Raw genomic sequence first — 22,045 nt, 5'->3', positions numbered from 1 at the left:
TCTAGTCCTCCTGTTCTTTGATCCACTTCTCAACTTCCTTCTGGTCCCAGCGATTTCCAGTTCCTGCAACAAAAGGAGCCAAGGAAAGAGGGGAGAGAAAGCGCAGCCAACACCCGCCGAGCCCTCCTCGTACCGGCCTCTCGCCAGCCTCCCCGCTCCGGCGCCAGCCGGTAGGTTACATAACAGCCCCGCGGCGCGCTCTCGCGATGTTTCCGCTGCCCCCGCCTACCTCCACGTCAGAGGGAACCGGGCGGAGCGGCCAACATGGCGGAACGCAGGCGACACAAGAAGCGGATTCAGGTAGCAAAGCCGAGCCCTGGGATAGGGGACTCTCGGAAGTGGAAGACGCAGGGAAAGCTCCCGGGAAGGGCGGGCGAAATCGAGGACGAGGTGGGGTGGGGTTCCCCCGTGAGGTCGCCGGTTGCGGGCTGAGTCGTTGTGAGGGGCCTGAGGAAGGGCGGTGTTGGCGACGGCGGAGACTGAGGCGGAGGTGCTGGGGCAGCGGCGGAAGGCGGGAGGAGCGGCCGCCAGCCCAGGGTGGCGGTGGCGGCGGCGGCGGCGTTGCCGGCCTGGGCCTGTGCTGGGAGGTCCGCGTCCTCCGAGCGCAGACACCGACCCTCCCCGGGCTCCTCCCCTCCCTTCTCCACGCCATCCTTTCGCCTTAGCTGTCCCGAAATTAAGGCCGCGATAATTAGGGTAGAAGGAGGCGGAGGACTGACCTAAAGCCGCCCGTTCTTTGTGCGCAGATTGAAGGACCGTAGGAGGGGGGAGTGATCGGGGTTTGGTCAGCTGCCCCAGGGGCCCAGGCGGCGATCTGCGTATCCAGATGTTCGTTTGCGTGCAGCCTCCTTTCTCCTCACAGTTATTAACTTAAGCGTCCAACTGAAGCTTTCCGGCTTTTTTTCAGCGACACAGTGTAAATAAACAAAACTCCCTTGGTACTGCAACGAGCGGGTCCCGCCCAGAAACCTTTCACATGCCAGTGTGTCATCCTCATAACCTACATAGCATCCCTCCCTCATTCCACATGCATGTCATCTGTGTATTTCTTCCTTGCAATTTTCCCCCTGTTGTTCTTGCTCTTTGCCGAGAGGATTAAATATGGGGAACATCTTAGACTCAGGATGTTCTGTTGTCTCCTTATTAGCTCCTGTGCCTAGAAACCTTCATATGTCGTCATAAATTGATGGCGTGTTGTAAACTGTTAATATACTAATCACAAATTGTTACACTCGTCATTGTCTTTCTGTTCCTTACTATTTCATTGCTTAGATGACTTTCTAATGTTTTTTTCCCCCATTTTTATCACTTAACTGACTTACACCACAGGTGATTTGAGCTATGCAAGTTAAAATTCTCCTGAAAACTTTGAAGTACTAGGGAAAAAAACGATGCCAGTGATCAGTAAATTTGGAATTTTAGAATTAGGCAGAAATAAGAAAGTAGTTTCAAAAAGAGTGCAGAAGGGGACCAGAGACAATTGCCCCCCAAGTTCAGACAGGTCATAAAACCAAGGCTTAAGGTTATTATGGAAGAGGTTTCTAATTATACTATTTCTAGTCTTTCAAAATTTAGTGTTATTGGTCAGGTATGGATACAAAATATACTTTTATTAAAATTTGTATTGAAGTTGTCAAATTAGGACTTACTGGACTTATATTTACACACATGGTACATTTTATGGCCTTAAATAAACATTGTTTTTACAGTTTCAACTGTTCTTTAATATTGTTGTAAAGGTGATCCTAATTCACTTTGAATAGCTGCTCTATTTCAATTGTGATCTCATATAAGCAGAAAGATAGATTTAAAAACCTGTATAGTAGTGGTAGTGACTGGGAGCTAAAACTTGTACCTGTTTGTACCCCAGTGTCAATAACTATTGGCCGTGTAACTTTGGTCAAGTTACTTAATTTTTTTCCTCTATTTCCAAATCCATAAGAAGGAATATTTACCTTAAATATCCTCATTGGGTTGTTGTGGAAAAAATAGGTGCGTGGGTGACTTGTTATTAAAGGTTATAAAAGCTATTAAAAGAGTGCTTAGCACATAACTCCTTTTTCCCCTTCGCCAAGGATGAAGGCTTTAGGATAATTTGTTTTGGTTTTTGTTAAGCACTCTGATATGCTGAAGAAAGATTAACAGTTATCTATTCAGTAAATAAACCTTTGAGTTGTGAGTTCCATAAAGAATGGCTATTTACTTACTGTTGTTTAGTTGGGGATTAGATAAGTGTGTGAGGATCTGATTGTTAAAAATCAAGTTGGTGTACTGCTAAGTGAAAATAAATAACATTTTTCACCTCTACATAGCTGTGCTATGTAAGTTCTCTACATAGCTGTGCTATGTAAAATGTTGTGGAGATCTTGGGAGTGCTACCTGGAGTACTACTGTGCAGTGTCAACAAATTAATAAAAGTGTACAGTATCTTATAAAACTCCTTGGTTTTTTTCCCTCCAGAGAATCAGAAACTCTATAATATTGGCATTACTTTAGACAAAAAGATCAAACGTAATGACCAAGTTCAGAGTTGAAGTTACAGAAAAAATTCTATTGTGAGACTCTGGGCAAAAAGATCTGTAATATTAACTCAGTTCCCTGTTGCTACTTGATGTTTCATGTTTAGAAAAGATTTTTATGTTTAGTAGATTTACTGACCTTGAATTGTAATTTGTATATTGGGGGAAATGATTGATACAGACAAGTTCAGGGTTTTAAAAAGTAGTTAATTTGTATGCTTTTTCTTTTCTTTTTTTTTAAATTTATTTATTTTTGGCTGCGTTGGGTCTTCGTTGCTGCGCGCGGGCTTTCTCTAGCGGTGAGCGGGGGCTACTCTTCATTGTGGTGCGCGGGCTTCTCATTGTGGTGGCTTCTCGTTGCGGAGCATGGGCTCTAGGTGTGCAGGCTTCAGTAGTTGTGGCTCACAGGCTCAGTAGTTGTGGCACGCGGGCTTAGTTGCTCTGCGGCATGTGGGATCTTCCCGGACCAGGGCTCGAACCCATGTCCCCTGCATCGGCAGGCGGATTCTCAACCATTGCGCCACCAGGGAAGCCCTGTATGCTTTTTCTAATGTAGCCTAATTTTAGATTCTGGTATTCCATCAAAGTTGGAAGCAAGAAGACTATTTTGTCACATTTCCTTCTTGGATTCACTTTACTGGTCACTGAAAACCAAAAGTGAGCTACGTGTTCACTGACGTTATATTGCAAAGTTTTCATGATTGAGATTCTCAAGTGAGAGTGATCTCAATTCAAATTAATAAAACATTTGAAAGTAAATAATTGTAAGTTTTCTAAGAAACTTAGAAAATTATGTAAAATTATGCAATTATGTAAGTTTTTAAGAACATTAAAATCAGTGCTTATAGGTTAACAGAGTACTGCTTACTAGAAGGGTTAATTGAGAATCCTAGTACCATAAAATTTTAGAGTTGAAAACGATTTTCAAATAGTAGGGGTTTTTGGAATCCTTTTGCACAAATGCAGCTCTTATGTAAAAGCAGAGGGGTGGGCCCAAAGCCCTATCACCTCAGTACCCCACTACTTCACTACCATTATTCCTCATCCTTAAGCTACTTTTAGGACCTAGATCTAAAAGTATTACTAGGTATAAAACATATTGATCTAAACCATTAACATCATTTTACAGATACACTGAGGTTCAGTGAGGTTATGTGGCTTGACCCAGGGTCACTCATCAAGATAGTAAAACCAGATTTAGACCAAGTCTTCTAATTCCAGTTGAATGTTCATTCCATCGCACCATTGATAAAATAAAAAATAAATTGTTTTGACATACTTTAATCTTGCAATCTTTATATTAAATTGTACAACAAAGACTTAACGAGACTTGTCCCTGCTAAAGAGACTCATCCCATTTAGTATTCTGCTTATGTGTAAGGTATCTAGTTGAGTTTTGGGACATTGAAATGGCTTATTCATTCCTAGAAATTTTATAATACCTGCATCTCAATTAACTTTGTTGCACCCATCTGTCTCCCTGTCAGTAAAACCCTGACATATTACGAACCAATATGCTTAATTTCAGAAAAGGGAAAGATTAGGATTATGCGCTCTGACTCTGGGACTTTCTGAAGAAAAGAGGTGGAACCCAGGAAGCCAGTCCTAAGTGAAAACTCCCCCCAGAGGTTTAATGAAGGGCTTACAATGGCAGGGGGTGGGGGATTTTAGAAGGGCACTGCCCAAGTCAAGATACAGAGACTCTTGTAAAGCTCTATTAGTAACATACTGTGTGACTTTAAGCAAATGATTTATCTAAGATCTTCTCCACCTTTCAGATTTTAACCTGTTAACCTATTTGCATTTTCACAAATATTTTATACTGTTTGTATAAAGATACAAATTGACAGTTGGTGAACTAATCTTTTTCTTTTGCTCAATTCATTCAACAAGCTTATTTATTACCTAAGCTTATTTCTATTGAATATAGCAATTTTTAAAAATTCTAGTCGTTTTGGGGGTGGGAGGATGGGGAAAAAAAATTCTAAGTCAAAAATTCTGTAAGGTTGAAGTCCGTGGCTTACTGACTCTTGATCTAATATTTTTTTTCTCAAAAAGATTATCTTAAGTACCAAAAATAATATATAGTTAGAAATGGTAACCCCAGTTTCATTGTAGTATTTGAGTGTTGAAGTATTCTAAAATAAAAATAGTATTTGTTAAATAATTTAAAAAGAATGTTCTACCCAAACTTTCAATTTTTGTAATTTTGGATTAAGAGTTGCAACACCCGGCATCTTGATGTTTGGGTTGGCAGTCCAGCCTCAAAACGTACTGGTTCTTTGCTTCCTCATTCTAAGACATTTGAGCTCATTCATTGAGCTACAAAGTTCTCTTCATTCAAGACTTGATGAGCTGGTTTCTCTTTATTAGTGGGTGATGCTATTCGCAAAAGGCCTTCACTTTTTGTCAGAAGGTTTCTAGAAAAGTTAGGAAAATATTCTGAAGATTTCTTCACATCAAAAGGGAACAAAGAGGGGAGGTACTATAGTCTAATGTATAAACAGGAAGAGGATAAGACTGTTTTAGCCTGCAGCAGGGGAGCAGTGAGAATGAAGATTCCTTGGCAGGCTCTTCTATATTACTAGCTTCCCCAGGTCATATTCTCTTGGTGCTCTTCTGTAGCAATCTTTCTTTCTGGCTTTAAAGCCTCAGCAGATGGCACAAATCCTGTACTGTTAGAGGCAGTCTACAGTATGTATAACTTATATGTGGTATAATGAATATTTCATAATATTTCACAGAGGATAATAGAAACTTTTTAAGGATTTGAACTTGAAGGAGGAGCAAGGAAGGAATCAGTTCTGTTGTACCAATATGTTGATAGAATTCACTACTTTTCTAGTCAGATGTTTAAGGGAAGTTAACTGATACTTTAAGAAAGTATCAATGAATAAGTAACTCTGTGTCTGGTTGGGAGAGATTATCCAAGTCCATGTTTTGTGGGTCTGTTCTCTTCATTCTTGCTTTGTAGTGCCTTTACCAAGGAGGGGAAGGGAATGCAAATAGAATACTCAAGTCTGTTTTTGCAGTTGTGGAAAAGAGTTTGGTGAACTTGAAGTTAATTGTTAAAATGAGGTTTTAAAATGTGGATTCATGTATTATCAGATTCCCTATTATATCGTAATAGAACTGACTTTTCAGTTTCTTGGGTATTCTAATAGATTTTACGTCTGATGCCTCTTATCAACAATCAGTAGATTAGTACCTGTATGCCTGTGTTCAGTAAATGGTTTGAGTGTTAGTATGAGTGTAGACTTGTCATGCCTAAAGTTGATGTGATTGTTTTTCCCCCAGAATCACCTTCCTCCCAAACTTCTGTTAATTGAAAAACTGTCCTTTCAGTTGATCAAATTAGAAATCTAACATCTTTTACTAAGCCATTTCATTCATCTTTTATCATTGAGTCCTATCTGTTCTACATTTGAAATGTTTCAAATGTCAAAATCCTTCCCATTCCTAGTCTAGTATCACATCACATCTTACTTGAATACTAAGTAGTTTCCCTTCCTTGTGCTTTTTTCCCCCAGTTCATTCTACATACAGGCTCCAAAATAGTGTCTAAGTCATTTTTTTTTCTCATTATGTCCTCCTTCTATTCAAAAACTAGTTTCTGTGACTTAAGGAGTAAATTTGAAATTTCTTAGACTGCCTTGAATACTGTTTAGCCCTATTATACATACTTAACCTCACAATTCTTCCTAACTTGTCTCTACTAGAGCCAAATTTTATGCTCTTTTAGCCACAGTATTTTTATGCTATTCATTCAGCTTATCCCAAATTTGTTCATCTTTCAAAATCCAGGTCCCTCTTCCAAGAGGTCTTTCATAGCTGTTCTCATCCACATTGATAATCTCACTCCTTTTGTACTCCTAAAATATTTTTTCTACCACTCATTTTGGAAAATAACAGTTGTTGTTTTGGAAGGTTGTAACAAAGTGTAGGTATCATGCCTTAACAAATTTTTGGTATTAAAGGTAGCACCCAAAGTTATTATAGGGTAAACACTCAGTAAGTATGTATTTGAATAATTTATGTTTATTGAGACGTCTCCCCCACATACCATTTTTAATCAAGCATATCCCAGTAACAAGTTATCAGTTAATTGGATAAATCTTTAAATTGGCAACAGTTGTATCAACTGAGGGAAAAATTGAACATATATGGGTGTGATTATAAAATAGAATTGGTTTCTATAAAGCCAATTATAGTATCTCATTATTTCCAACTATTTATATAGTATTACTTTTTTGGCTGTACGTGAATATATAGGATATTATTTACTAATAGATAAGGCTCCTAGAAATGCAGTGCGTTACACAGACATAATTAAATGCTATCGTTTAACATATACTAACATATATGTTAATAATTTTAGTGTGATTTCAAAAACGGAAATATAGAATTTTTACTTTTTAGTTTGTCAGAAACTATATTTTGTGACTAGGACCCAGATTAAATAATTATGAACATTGTAGATGTTACTGAACTTGGAGTGCTAAATTTTGAATTTACAGTTTTTTAAGATTCTATTTTTTTGTGATATGTGTTTTGTTTTTTTTTTTTTTTTATTGATTGATTTTTTTTTTTTTTTTTTGGCTGCGTTGGGTCCTTTGCTGTGCGCGGGCTCTCTCCAGCCGCGGCGAGCGGGGGCCACTCCCCGCCGCGGTGCGTGGGCCTCCCATTGCTGTGGCCTCTCCTGCCGCGGAGCACAGGCTCCAGGCGCGCAGACCTCAGCAGTTGCAGCACGCGGGCTCAGCAGCTGTGGCCCACGGGCTCCAGAGCGCAGGCTCAGCACTTGTGGCACACGGGCCTAGCCGCTCCGCGGCACGTGGGATCCTCCCGGGCCAGGGCCCGAACCCGTGTCCCCTGCACCGGCAGGCGGACTTCCCACCACTGTGCCACCAGGGAAGTCCTGTGATATGTGTTTTTATATATAAAACTAAAGCTCTTTTATTCACATAAATATTTGGTTTTTACTATAGTCTTCATTTGGATTGAATGGTTTGGGCTTTTTTTTTTTCTTTTTTAAAATTTTTATTGTATATTAGAGTATAGTTGATATACAATGTTGTGCAGGCTTTTAATTTTTATTGTCACAAATAGTAACCCACAAATGGGGTAGTACGAGAGTATAAGAATCATGCATTGTTAATTGGCTGTTGGAAGTAGAGAAGTTGGGAAGTGCAAAGAAGGAAATACGAGAAGTAGCTGCCAGGTGACCCAGCAACCACGACACAGATTTTCGCTTCATCTCACAAATTACTCCTCTTCAGGATAAAATTAAAGCTGAAACTTTGATTTGTTAGTTGTTCCTTATTTTCAAAAAACATAACTGAATGCAAACTAACTTGAAATTTGTGGGAAAACTGACGTAAAGATAGATGATTTAGAGAGTTTATTTTTCCTGTTTTGTGTTATTAGAATGTCTTGCCTAAAACATAACTGTCTTCAGCATTAATTTTTCTCAGCAGACTAGATTCTTGGCAGATAATTCTTTACTATTATTTGGCACTTTATTCATCTTAAGAAATAGACCTTCCTGAAATCATTCACATTTAAATTGTATATTGCTAGAAATATTGCTTGAGTGCTCTATGTACTGTGCTTAAACGTGTAATTAAAGACAGTACTTTTATTACGATAGCTTACAGCAATAAGACAACTAAAAATATATATATAAAAGATATATGCAAACATAGACTGACCTCATTTTCTTCAGTATATGAGTGGGGAGAATAAGTATACAGGAACATAAGTTCAGAATGTAAGGAAATAAAAGCAAGATGGGGAATGATAAACAATGAAGGTGGTAGAAAGTTTGGAGGAGGGAATGGAAAAAAGAAAACAGGGAAGGATTAAAGCAGCCTTTCCAAAACTCTTTGTGCCCTTCCATTAATCAGTTCTTAAATGAGATTGTAATTTATTTGTCTATTGCATTTTTATTTTTGCTTTACCCCGTTCAGAAAGAAAAGAAGAAAGGCAAGGTGAGAAAAGATTCCCTGACAGTATCTAGAATCTGTAACCACAGGGGAAAGGGAAGGGAATACAAATCTTCAGCATCTCTGATAGTAGTTTGTATCTGGGACCACACTGGGACAGCTGTCTTTGGTTAATTTGAGAACTCCTCCTGCAATCTCTTGTCCATTGTTCAAGGTACATGGCTTTGGCTGTTATTTAACATTTATTTATGGCACCTGTTTCTACTTACTTTGACATTTGGGCACTCACTATTGACAACCTCTTAAAGTTTTGAATTATTGCCTTACGGCTTTTAAAAAGAGACCAGGCAAGAGTGAAGGTGAACTGGTACAAAATGATTACCATGCTGGAAAAACAACTCAAAATAAATGCCTTGTAGCTGAGGCCAAGAGGCAGACAGGTTTGGGCCCTATCAACTTGTATTTGAAAAACGTGATTTTAAAAATCTCCATTCTGTCTTCTGTATACATTACCAGGTCTGCTCCAGAAAAAGCTTGAAAGAAAGGCCTGTAGTAAACTTAAAAAGATTTTCAGAAGAGATCTGTAAATTATTCTTCAGTGTATCAATGTCACAAGTAAATGATTACGTTAAATTAATATTCTTACTTTGCAGGAAGTTGGTGAACCATCTAAAGAAGAGAAGGCTGTAGCCAAGTTTCTTCGATTCAACTGTCCAACAAAGTCCACCAATATGATGGGTCACCGGGTTGATTATTTTATTGGTAGGATTACATCAATAAAATTATATTTGTGTACATATCTTATGAAGATACCTAATTTGGGGATAGGTAGATATTTTTAAAATGCTCTCCAAGCATGATTGGTGAAGCTAGGTGATGAGCATATGACAATTGATTATCCTGTTCTTTCCTTTTATGATTGAAAATGTCAATAAAAATAAAAGAAAGTGCTTTTTAATAACGTTTCTTGGAAATTTTTAAAATAGGATTTATTTTCAGTACTAACACTAACTTTTATTCAGATAGTACATGTACTTAACGATACTCTTTTTGTAAAACTCTGGCATAGAATTCAGTGTGAAACAAGTGTGTCAGAACCAACTTAGGAGTGTTTATTCTTCACATAATCTAAACAACTTCATAATAAGCTAATATTATCTGTAATATTGCCCCATAGCTTATAAATCAATAGTTGTTGAGTTTGCCTGTCTGATCAATTAAGGTTGAATTACCATTATTGGGAAGAAATTTATTTATCTTCTCTTCAGTGTTATGATTAATGACTTTGATAGTCCTTAAAAGTTTATAAAAATAGACATGCTGTTTTTTTCACATCTCATATATTTAGCTTCTTCCAGTGACAGTAGCTCGTTTCACAGAGCTTATTCCTCGGTGGGTTACAATAAAGCTTGGTGACAGAATTTCTGTTACTGTGGTAGAGGAAGATTTTTGGTTTGTTTATCCTATATTATGATTATTTGATAAAAAGTGTTATTTACATTTATTTTGAATTTTTTAAAGAACATTTTCTCATTAATTTATCTTGCTTTAGTTAATATTTTTGAATGTCATTTATTTCACAGCATTACTTTAAGAAAGATGCTTAATCAGTATGTTTCACAAATTGAGGTTTTGAGGAACTATTTGTCATGATTATGTCAGACTTAAATTTTCTGTTGAACTTGGTTTTATTTTTGGATGCCAGAATGTTGAAATTTGCCTTATAGAATATTGTTTATATAGACACAAATTCTGCTGTATACTAAATTTAAAATAATAAATTTCTTCTTTAGCTTCAAAAGCAGTGGATTGCCTTTTGGATTCAAAGTGGGCGAAGGCCAAGAAAGGAGAGGAAGCTTTATTTACAACGAGGGAGTCTGTGGTTGACTACTGCAACAGGTAGTTTTTATTTCTTAGTGAAGGATAATATAAATAGTAATTTAAAAATATTCTCCATGGTCCTGAAGCTCCTTCTCTATTTCATCATTAAGTATAGTGCTGTTACAGCATAGCTCAAGTATAGCTTTTACATGTAATCTGGATTTCTTCAGTACCTCTGGAAATGCATTTATTTGGTGTTAGGCTATCATATTTTTATAACTTTTATTTGTGTTCTGTTACATTTGTACATTTGCCAGGCTGACTGAACTGAAGGATCAGCAATAAAAATCATATACCAGTGCCTGTCGTGAACAAAGAAGTTCTTTCTTTTCTAGAGCAAAAGTTGGGGAATCTTTTCCAAAACTTTGTCAGGGATTCCTAATAGACCTGTTGTCCCTGTTTTGTTTTGTTTTTTCAGTGCCTACTGAGCCATTAGCCAGGTACCCTTCCCTATTTTGTTTGTGATTGCTAATACATTCCTTGTGAAATCAAGGCAGCTGAAACATCTGTCTTTTCTTCATTCCAAGATGAAGTATAGACAGTTCAGTAACATATCCATATTTTTTATAATAAGTACTTCTCCTTTGGGAAAAACTTTTCATGGTGAATGGTGTACAAAAAAAAAAAAAAAAATCACTTTTCTGGGGAATTCCCTAGTGGTCCAGTGGTTAGGACTCCTCGCTTCCACTGCAAGGAGCACAGGTTCGATCCCTGGTCAGGGAACTAAGATTCCACATGCTGCACGGCGCAGCCAAAAAGAAAATCACTTTTCTCTTGGAAAGAAGTATGCTGGGTTTTTTTTGTTTTTTTTTTTTTTTCCTATTTTTCCCTTGGTTTATTTACTACTTAAACATATTAAGATGTTAGTAAATCAAATTTTGTTTTTGTGACACTAAATTTTATAATTGGTGGGAATTTGACATTTTAGATTATTTTATATGCTTAGCAGGGAGATGCACATAGCATTTACTAATATATTGCTTAATGGCATTTAAAGTATCAGCCACATGAGACCCCTCTTAAAAACCACTATTTTACAACCTGGTTTCTAAAGCTGTAAAGTTGAAGAATTATTAACTATTTCTTAAAATTCTTAGCTGCCAGGGACTTGCCTGGCAGTCCAGTGGTTAAGACTCCGCGCTTGCACTGCCACGGGCCCAGGTTTGATCCCTGGTCGGGGAACTAAGATCCCACAAGCCACACTGCACAGCCAAAAAAAAAAAATTCTTAGCTGCCATAAACTAGAGTCACTAATGGACCTTTCAGAAACAATGGAAATTTCATTGTCGGGGCAGGGATTAGCTAACAGTGGTGTAGTCGGTATTTTCCTTTACAGCCGTCTGTGTATTAGAACTCCAAAGTGCAAATTTCCCTGCCTGCCTCAAAACAGACTTTATTTTTTATATATATAGTGTAAAAATTAAAAGATGCTGTAAATGCAGAAACAGAGAAGTTAAATCACTTACCCAAGGTCACACAGCTAGTAAGTGGCTGAGCCAGAATTCTAAATCCAACAATCTGACTTCATAGTCCATGCTCTTAACCACTGCACTATACTATCTCCTCCAAAATGATGATGCATTTAATGAAGCAAAAATTAAGATGAAGGATTAACCTGTCAATACTATTTGAATATTAAATCTGAGCCCAAATCTCTGAGGAGAGCAGCCAGTATTAATACACTTCACTTGGCCTTTTAGGAGACTTGATACTTCGTTATATGAAAAGCCAAAAAAACCTGAGTACAGGGATTGTCCTAGCAATACACTCACTTTCTGTTGTATATGTTATTCCCATTCATATCAAGCTTTTTGTGTCCTTTTTGCACTAAGATAGAGAAGCATAACTACCTAAAGTTTTCAAAGCCACTTCTAATAATAACCATGGTGACCTCATGATGGCCAGCCCTCATGGGGTCCTGCCTGACTACAGGCAAAACCACAAAGGGACACTTGTCCTGTCTCATTTTCTGAAGTGGTCTTGAGGGAGTCTAAGGAAAAACAAAAGAAAACAGCAAACTGTAGGATGTGCCTCTTTATGGCCTATTTCAAGTACAGACTCTTCAACCTTTTATCTAGCATCATCCTAACCCTCCTAGTGACTTTGCATCTCCAACCCCCCAGTCCAGAAGTGTCCTTCTCACTCTCATTCATATACCATACTCATTCTCTCTTCTGGTCTTTCTTTGATAATAACCTGCCACTTTCCGCAAACAGTTCTTGCTCTATCCTGCCTGCCTCTCAATATAAATATCTCTCAAATTCCATCTCTACCATTTAGTATTCCCCAGATCCTCTAGCCCACATTAATCTAATGTTCTACAGAATTTATAAAGGTAATAGCATACAGTTTAGTCCTTAACTATTTAAATAGAACTGTTGCATGTGTGTTAGTTTTTCTAAATTTCTTGCCCGCTAAATCTGAAGGCAATTGGAGGACTGTTTTATACTTTATTGTAACTCCACAGCAATTAGCACAATGTGGGCATTCACCATTGTCAGATAAGTGAAAGTCCTAAACATATGTCTGGCATTTAATAAACATTTATTAAACCTGGTAAAAAAAATTAAGAGGTGAAGAAAAATAATAAGCAGTTTAATAACTTTTTACAAGCTGCTTTTAATCCATTCATTTATTCTAGAAATACTTATCAAATATCTATTATAGGCCAGGCCTCAGGAATACAGAGATAACTGTGACTTGGTTCCTGCCTCCAAAGCACATATTATCATCTGTTAGAGAAGATTTGTGACTAATTACAATACAGTATGTTCTGTAAGAAAGACAGAAATGGGGAAACTTCAAGAATGGCCTCTCAGGGAAAATGTTTTAATCAAATTTTGAAACAGAAATAGGTGATTACCCAGCAAACAATAGGAGAGTGGACATTTGATCCTGGCAGAGGGCACAGAACATACTGAGATAGGAAAGTATGAGTAGTCTGTGAAAATGTCAGAGTTTATGTAGATGATCTGTACTGTACAGTGTGTTTAAAGCTAAATAAATGGAGGCACTGATTTTATTACAATAGTAAATGTCATCTCATTTTTTGAGGCATAGAGTGAATTGAAGTAGACATTCTCTAAGGAACTGTCAAGGAATAAGTGAATGATTCTACTTATTAATGAATGGAATAAGGGTATAATGTAACTATTTATAAAACCAAATGTGTTTGTGTTTTCCATAACTATCAATATTAAATGAAATTCAGGATTTTGCTACAGCAGTAGTAATGGCTAACATTGAGAACATGCATGCCAGGCACCACACTGAACAATCTACATGCTTCTCATTTATACCCCATTTTAGAAATACACTAAAATTAAGTAACTTACCCAACACTACATAGCTCGTTAAGTGGTAGAGGTGATATTTGAACCCATCTACCTGAATGTGAACTTCTCAAGACCAATTTGATTGGTTAATAGTCTTCTTTTCTCTCAAGGGGTTGGGGCAGCTGTACAGGAGGAGTAACAGAAGCAGGTGTTCCTGCTGATTCTGTGCTCTTCTGTATCTGCTGGTCAAGGGAAGGATTTTTTTTTTCTCCTAAAGTTCTGTGGTTTATTTTTTTTAATTGTTTATTTCTTTATTAAGAACATTTTTTTTCACTAAAGTAAATTTGAGAAAATTTTGAAAATGATACAGAAGAAAATCCAAATTACTAGTAATGTTGCCTCATGGATAATTATATTACCATTTGAGACTATATACTCAAGTATCTGTGTGTGTGCACATGTACTCTTAATATATGGAGAGCTATAATGTGAACTGTAGTATGAAATGCTGGTTTTCAATTAACGTACAGTGAATAAGATGTATTTTTGTTTTCATATTAACACATTATTGACTGGGGTGGGGGGTTTTGCAGAAACTAACGCCTGTGGTGTTAATACATCTGCGGTCAGTAATGTGTGAAGTTGTAATGAATGATCCTGATAGAAAATCTGGAAATCATCTAAGTGCAAAAATAAAGAGATTAGAATATTTTCATTATAAATTTTTGTAAGAAGTTCTGAAGTAGAGTAAAAATTAAAGATCCCCCTTCATATTCAAATACCCACCACTACTCTTTAAGTCTCACTTTCTACTTATAAGTAGTTAATTATTAAGGGTCTCATTTCAGATTTTTGCTTGTTTACATATATATGTGTATGTGTAGCAGATATTAATGATGGATTCTTTGGGGGCGTTTCAGACAGTGGCATAATTATATATGCTGTATAGATCTTCTGAACAAGTAAAAGTCCAAATGAGGAGACCTAGAAGTTAGCTTTGTGGAGATGTTCATAGGGTGGACCTAATTGAGCAGCAGAAGGAAGCCCAGCCAAGCAGGTCAAAACACAGGTGGGCACAAGATAATGATCAGAAATAAGTGGTCTTCAGGCAAGAAGGAGGCATCTAGTTAGCAAGTGGTATGATGTGCTGGAGTAGGCACCAGTGAAGGTATTGAATAGAAAGGTGGATAGTTAACATTAACAGGCACAGATGGTGGCAGTGAGACCTAGCTTCTAGTTGTGTTTTGGTAGTTGTACTTTATCAAGGCAGGAATAAAGAAATCAGGAACTCTGAAACTGCAACATAAGATTTGAAAAGATGGCTTTTAGATGACAAAGGTAAGGGTAAACCAGTTTCTTGAGTAGGATTAGAAAAGATTGAGTCAGCCAAGGTTGACTTAATTTGGGGTCAGCTGAGCTTCTAAATTCATCAGATAAAGAAGTGAATAAAGCAAGGATATTACTCTTAAGAAGTTTACAGTCTAGTGAAGGAGGCAAACAAGCATGTTATAAATTGTATATGAAACTAAAAGAATAAATGCTGTGGATAGGATAACAGGAAACAGGAGGAAGGATGGGTGATAGATTTATAATTTTAAACAGGGTAGGCTTAGTAGAGAGGGTAACATTTGAGGGAAGACTTGAAAGAAGTGAGGAAGTAGACCAAAAGGACATGCTTATTTGGGGGAGGAGCATTCTAGGTAAAGGGAATAGCCAGTGGAAATGCCCTGAAGTAGGAATATTAAAACCAAAAAAACCCCTGCTAAATATAAGAAAGATCAGTTTATTGAGAGAAATTAGTGAAGCAAGGAACACATGGTGTTGTTTTGCTACATATATTGTACAGTTTTCAACTTGATACTGTGAAGAGTTGTTTTCAGAGTCCAGAAATCTCATCTTCGCGTATTTAATTATTCATTAGTTAATTGGAGATATTTCATTATAGTGACAGGCTGAATAGTGAAGTACATGGAGAGAAGAAAAATACATCAAGAAGGACAGCTGAAGACACGATTTGGATCAGTCAGATCATGGGCACATTTTTAATCTGCTAACATTTCTTAAACTGTTATATTTATTTTCCCCATATATTTATATACCACTTATGTCTGCTCTTGAATTTGAGACTTAACTTTAAATAAAGCAGAGTCTTGATTACTCCTAATGAACCTAGAGAAAAACTTAAGGATAATTCCAAACCTATAATCTCATTAAATTATACAGTTAAAAACTGAAAATTAGGTTGACAACTTTCATATAATCAAATTGGCTGCACAGGTTTTCAGTTAGACATTTTTGATTGTTCTTCAGTGGGCTTACTAGTTGTAATTTCTCTTGTGAGTTGCCAGTGTATGTCTTCCTTTGCTCATTTTATTCAGGTCTTGATATTTTTGCTTTTTAGTCTGTATCTATATAATTTATAGGGAATGTAATGTCATATCTTTGTTTCCAAAGGCTTTTAAAGAAACAATTTTTTCATCGGGCACTAAAAGTAATGAAAATGAAGTATGAGAAAGACATAAAAAAAGAAAAAGAGAAAGGAAAAGCTGAAAGTGGAAAAGAAGAAGATAAAAAGAGCAAGAAAGAAAATCTAAAGGATGAAAAGACAAAAAAGGAAAAAGAAAAAAAGAAAGATGGTGAAAAGGAAGAATCCAAAAAGGTGATTTCAACTAAAATTAAGTAAAAATCAAAAAATTATTACTTGCACGTTAGCACTACTGGTGTATCAGCACTTTAAAATATTGCTCAACAACCACTTAAACCGCATTAGGGTTCTTACAAATACCGTGGTTGAGAATTTTGATTTCTGTGTCTCATATAGTGAAACTCTGACGATACGGATGTTACATTGCTTTTTGCTTGTTTGCAAATGCGTTTTCTTCTGTTCAACTTGTTTTTTAATAGGAGGAAACTCCTGGAACTCCCAAAAAGAAGGAAACTAAGAAAAAATTCAAGCTTGAGCCGCATGATGATCAAGTTTTTCTGGATGGAAATGAGGTGAGAGTATCTAGCTTATAAGTAGAAACCCAATTTTCCATAGGAGTTTTTAGAATTATTTTTGATGCCTTCACTAAGAAAAGAAGTAATTTAGATAAATTTAACCATGTAGATACAAAATCTACTTTTTAAAAGTGAATGTCTCTGAATTTAGATTTATAAAAAATTTTTTAAATCAATCCGAATCGGGTTCAGCTGTCTATGATAGATAGGAAACATGAAATAACAGTGGCTTAAAACAAAACAGATACTTGTTTCTCTCTCATTAATGAAATCGGAGGATAAGCAGATACGGCAGCTCCATGGTGGATCTGAACTTTTCCGCCTGTGTGAGGCAGTTAGTAAAGATTACCTCATGGTGCAAAATGACTGCCAGCCTTATATCTGCATCCAGAGGAGGGAAGGAGAATTAGAGACATGCTTCCTTTTTAAGGATACTTTCCAGGAAGCTGGCGATTTTATTTCTTCATGGATTCCATTGGGCAGAACCTACTCATATGGTCATGCCTACCTGCAGTAAAGCCTTAGAAATATGCTTTTTATACTGGATGGTCATTTGCCCAGTAAAATATAAGATTTCCATTAGAATCAAAGGAAAAAAAGTACAATGGTTAAGGAGGGACACCTACAGGTTTCTGCCTCTTATAGTTAGACACACGACTATAAGGGTCTAAAATTTTCAACATTACTTGATGCTTTACTCAAGGAGATCATTTTTATTTATTTAGTGGCTTATTTGTATGGTTGTAGCCATCCGTGAAGACCACTTAATTTAATCATTTAACCAATACAAAAACATTTACATATATACTGGCCATTGAGTTGTGAATTTCTTGCTATACCTAATACAAAAGTAGTATAAATAGAAAGCAGTGGTTCCTGGAGCTATGAGCTTGAAAATCTGGGAAGGCTTTTCACAGAACATGTGCACTAGGCTCATTCCAGGCATACTTGCATGAGGATCTCTAGGGTGGAATCTATAGTAAGTGTGTGTATGGATGTGTGTGTGTGTTTTGTATAATGTATCCCTGGGTGATTCTGATGTGAACCCCTGCTTAAGAACCAATGTAATAGAAGACCACAGGTCTTTCTTAATGTGAAAGCGCAAATACCTTCAGTTAAACATCAAGCATTGGCTATATGCGAAGTCGTTTTTATAGGTGTTGGGAATAACATGATAAATAGGATAAAATTATCTTCTTGGAAGCTCTTATAGTCTAGCAGGCATACAAGCGTTTAAACATGGTATGGGCATACCTCATTTTATTGTACTTCTCTTTATTGTGCTTCAGAGATAAAGTTTTTTGTTTGTTTTTTTGTTTCAGCAAATTGAAGGTTTACCCTGCATTAAGTCTATCAACTCCGTTTTTCCAACAGCACTTGATCACTTTGTGTCTGTCCCGTTTTGGTATTTTTCACAATATTTCAAACCCTCCTCCAGCAAAAAAATTAAGACTCACCAAAGGCTCAGGTGATGGTTAGCATTTTTTAACAATAAAGTATTTTTTACTTAGGGTATGTACATTGTTTTCTTAGACATAATGCTATTGCACACTTAATAGACTATAGTCTAATGTAAACATAACTTTTACATGCACTGGGAAACCCAAAAAAAAATGCATTATTGCGGTGATCTGGAGCTGAACTGGAAATACCTCTGAGGTACACTGTATATATTATATAGTACAGTATAATATAGTACATGCCTGTACTATATTACAGCATGGTGAGTATTATGATGGGAGAATACCAATTAGGGATAGGTAATTTAATCAAGAGAGGATAAGGAGGGTCTGGAGATTCTGGACACTTGACCTAAGCCTTGAAGGATGACTGGTAGATTGCCAGGTAGACTGCAAAGGAGTTATAGGTCTGTTAGACAAAGGAAGCTTTTTCCTGAGCAGAAGCATGGGTGCTTGCATTCCCAAAAAGGCTAAGATTTTATTCTGCAGAAAGAAGCAGGCTTTGAAACTTTTAAAGATGGGAAACGTCTTTAAAAACTTGTTTCTTTAGAATGCTAAATGGCAGAAGTGATGTCTGTGGATCCGATTTCCAGGATAAATGTGCAGCATTAAAAAAGAGGAATGTTAGAAATAGAAGCAAATCAAAAAGCAGTAACCAAGAGTGCTAGTCAAAATAGAACCAGGAAATGGAAGAGTACTGTTATTTATAGAAACTAAGAGATAAAACTAAGAGTTTTATGGATGATGAACAGAGTTCTGATTATTCTAAATGAAGTAAATTTCTGTTTTATAAAGTAAGCTTTAAAGCAGTGGTTCCCAGCTTTGCGGCTACAGACCCTCCGTGGGGAGCTGGCAATGAAATTATTGCAGGGAGTCATAGAATCTTTATGTTCACTGAGCAAGATCTTTAATAATGGTTCTTTGCTTCTCATCAGTTGGGTGGAATTGAGAGCTGCTGGATCTTTAATAGGGCCTGACTGGAATCTATCATAACCGTGCTCTTAGACTGGTTGGTTCTACTCTACTCATGCCAGTATACATCATTACATTAGGGGCAAAAAGGCTGTACAGTTGCTGGTCTTTAGGTTGAATAAGTAGTGGTTAAGTAATGGTTTGCACACAGGAGTAAACTGTTAAAAGCATGCAGGTACATAGAAATGTACTTAACTGCGTTAGGTAATTTATAGTTTTTAAAATAATTTTCTAACTGAATGGATACCAAAGGAAACACTGCTACTAAAGGAACAGTCTTTGGAATTTGTTTACCTTTAAAAGTAGTTCTTATATGTTAAGAGGTTGGAAGTAACTGTTGTTCTAATGTAATCTTAGAACTTTAAGCACTGAGGTTTCTTGATTCTTCTAGGTATTTGTGTGGATCTATGACCCAGTTCACTTTAAAACATTTGTCATGGGATTAATTCTTGGTAAGTACAATCTCTGAAATTTAGAAAGGAATATAAACAATGCAGAAGCCAGAAAGAAAATGTTTAACATAAAATAGTTATTTTTTTAAAGTACATTTTAAATAAAGCCAGAAGATAAATGATAAACTGAGGAGAATATTTGCACTACATCTTTAAGAGATTAACAACCTGCTAGAAAAATGGTAAAGGTAACTCACAGATAAAGAAATACAGTGACTGGACTTCCCTGGTGGCGCAGTGGTTAAGAATCCGCCTGCCAATGCAGGGAACATGGGTTCAAGCCCTGGTCCGGGAAGATCCCACATGCCACGGAGCAACTAAGCCTGTGCGCCACAACTGCTGAGGCTGTGCTCTGGAGCCTGTGAGCCACAACTACTGAGCCCACGCGCCTAGAGCCCATGCTCCACAACAAGAGAAGCCACCGCAATGAGAAGCCCACTCACCTCAATGAAGAGTAACCCCTGCTCACCACGACCAGAGAAAGCCCGCATGCAGCAACGAAGACCCTATGCAGCCAAAAATAAAATATAAATAAATAAATAAATGTATTTAAAAAAAGAAATACAGTGACCAATAATTGTGAGTGATACTTAATCACACTCATATTAGATACAAATTAAAGTAACAGTGATTATCAAGAGAATTATAAAGTTTAATAGTACCTACTCTTAGTGAAGGTCCAACACTTAAGAAAAACCAATACTCTCCAGTAATTGATGATATGTCCGTTGTTTTATTTTTTATGGAGGGCAGTTTGGCAGTATCTTCCAAATTTTAAATGTATACACACTGACTCAACTATTCTACTTCTAGGAATTTATCTCATGGCTGTTCCTAATACAGTTGCACAAAGTATCTATTCAGAAATATGCATTGACACTTTATTCTAATCCATATCCCTCAGACTATATTTAGGAGGGCCATTAGCAAATATCTTTCAAGTTTTTTTCTTTTTTTAATTTTTGAATTTTATTTTATTTATTTTTTATACAGCAGGTTATTAGTCATCAATTTTATACACATCAGTGTATACATGTCAATCCCAATCGCCCAATTCAGCACACCACCATCCCCGCCCCCCCACGGCTTTCCCCCCTTGGTATCCATACGTTTGTTCTCTACATCTGTGTCTCTATTTCTGCCCTGCAAACCAGTTCATCTGTACCATTTTTCTAGGTTGCACATACATGCGTTAATATACGATATTTGTTTTTCCCTTTCTGACTTACTTCACTCTGTATGACAGTCTCTAGATCCATCCACGTCTCAACAAATGACTCAATTTCGTTCCTTTTTATGGCTGAGTAATATTCCATTGTATATATGTACCACAACTTCTTTATCCATTCGTCTGTCGATGGGCATTTAGGTTGCTTCCATGACCTGGCTATTGTAAATAGTGCTGCAATGAACATTGGGGTGCATGTGTCTTTTTGAATTATGGTTTTCTCTGGGTATATGCCCAGTAGTGGGATTGCTGGATCATATGGTAATTCTATTTTTAGTTTTTTAAGGAACCTCCATACTGTTCTCCATAGTGGCTGTATCAATTTACATTCCCACCAACAGTGCAAGAGGGTTCCCTTTTCTCCACACCCTCTCCAGCATTTGTTGTTTGTAGATTTTCTGATGACGCCCATTCTAACTGGTGTGAGGTGATACCTCATTGTAGTTTTGATTTGCATTTCTCTAATAATTAGTGATGTTGAGCAGCTTTTCATGTGCTTCTTGGCCATCTGTATGTCTTCTTTGGAGAAATGTCTATTTAGGTCTTCTGCCTATTTTTGGATTGGGTTGTTTGTTTCTTTAATATTGAGCTGCATGAGCTGTTTATATAGTTTGGAGGTTAATCCTTTGTCCGTTGATTGGTTTGCAAATATTTTCTCCCATTCTGAGGGTTGTCTTTTCATCTTGCTTATGGTTTCCTTTGCTGTGCAAAAGCTTTGAAGTTTCATTAGGTCCCATTTGTTTATTTTTGCTTTTATTTCCATTCCTCTAGGAGGTGGATCAAAAAAGATCTTGCTGTGATTTATGTCCAAGAGTGTTCTTCCTATGTTTTCCTCTAAGAGTTTTATAGTGTCCAGTCTTACATTTAGGTCTCGAATCCATTTTGAGTTTATTTTTGTGTATGGTGTTAGGGAGTGTTCTAATTTCATTCTTTTACATGTAGCTGTCCAGTTTTCCCAGCACCGCTTATTGAAGAAACTGTCTTTTCTCCATTGTATATCCTTGCCTCCTTTGTCATAGATTAGTTGACCATAGGTGCGTGGGTTTATCTCTGGGCTTTCTATCTTGTTCCATTGATCTATGTTTCTGTTTTTGTGCCAGTACCATATTGTGTTGATTACTGTAGCTTTGTAGTATAGTCTGAAGTCAGGGAGTCTGAATCCTCCAGCTCCGTTTTTTTCCCTCAAGGCTGCTTTGGCTATTCGGGGTCTTTTGTGTCTCCATACAAATTTTAAGATTTTTTGTTCTAGTTCCATAAAAAATGCCATTGGTAATTTGATAGGGATTGCATTGAATCTGTAGATTGCTTTGGGTAGT

The 22,045-nt window shown here is 36.9% G+C and overlaps 1 protein-coding gene across 2 annotated transcripts in view; it reads left to right on the top strand.

Annotated features, from left to right (window-relative positions):
* Positions 1-239: 239 nt before the first annotated feature.
* The window catches only part of SEC62 (SEC62 homolog, preprotein translocation factor), a 28,660-nt gene continuing 6,854 nt past the window's right edge, over positions 240-22,045 (top strand). For both annotated transcript variants that reach the window (XM_061194496.1, XM_061194495.1), the window contains exons 1-6: positions 240-300; positions 9,115-9,223; positions 10,255-10,360; positions 16,072-16,276; positions 16,522-16,614; positions 19,441-19,501. In XM_061194496.1, coding sequence (XP_061050479.1) covers positions 265-300; positions 9,115-9,223; positions 10,255-10,360; positions 16,072-16,276; positions 16,522-16,614; positions 19,441-19,501 — 610 coding nt within the window. In that variant the 5' untranslated portion in view covers positions 240-264. The remainder of the gene's footprint in view (positions 301-9,114; positions 9,224-10,254; positions 10,361-16,071; positions 16,277-16,521; positions 16,615-19,440; positions 19,502-22,045) is intronic.

Source organism: Eubalaena glacialis, chromosome 6 (assembly GCF_028564815.1).
Source record: "Eubalaena glacialis isolate mEubGla1 chromosome 6, mEubGla1.1.hap2.+ XY, whole genome shotgun sequence".
Taxonomy (NCBI): Eukaryota; Metazoa; Chordata; class Mammalia; order Artiodactyla; family Balaenidae; genus Eubalaena; species Eubalaena glacialis.
Note: the sequence above shows the minus strand (reverse complement) of the source record. Positions and strands in the feature narration are given on the sequence as shown.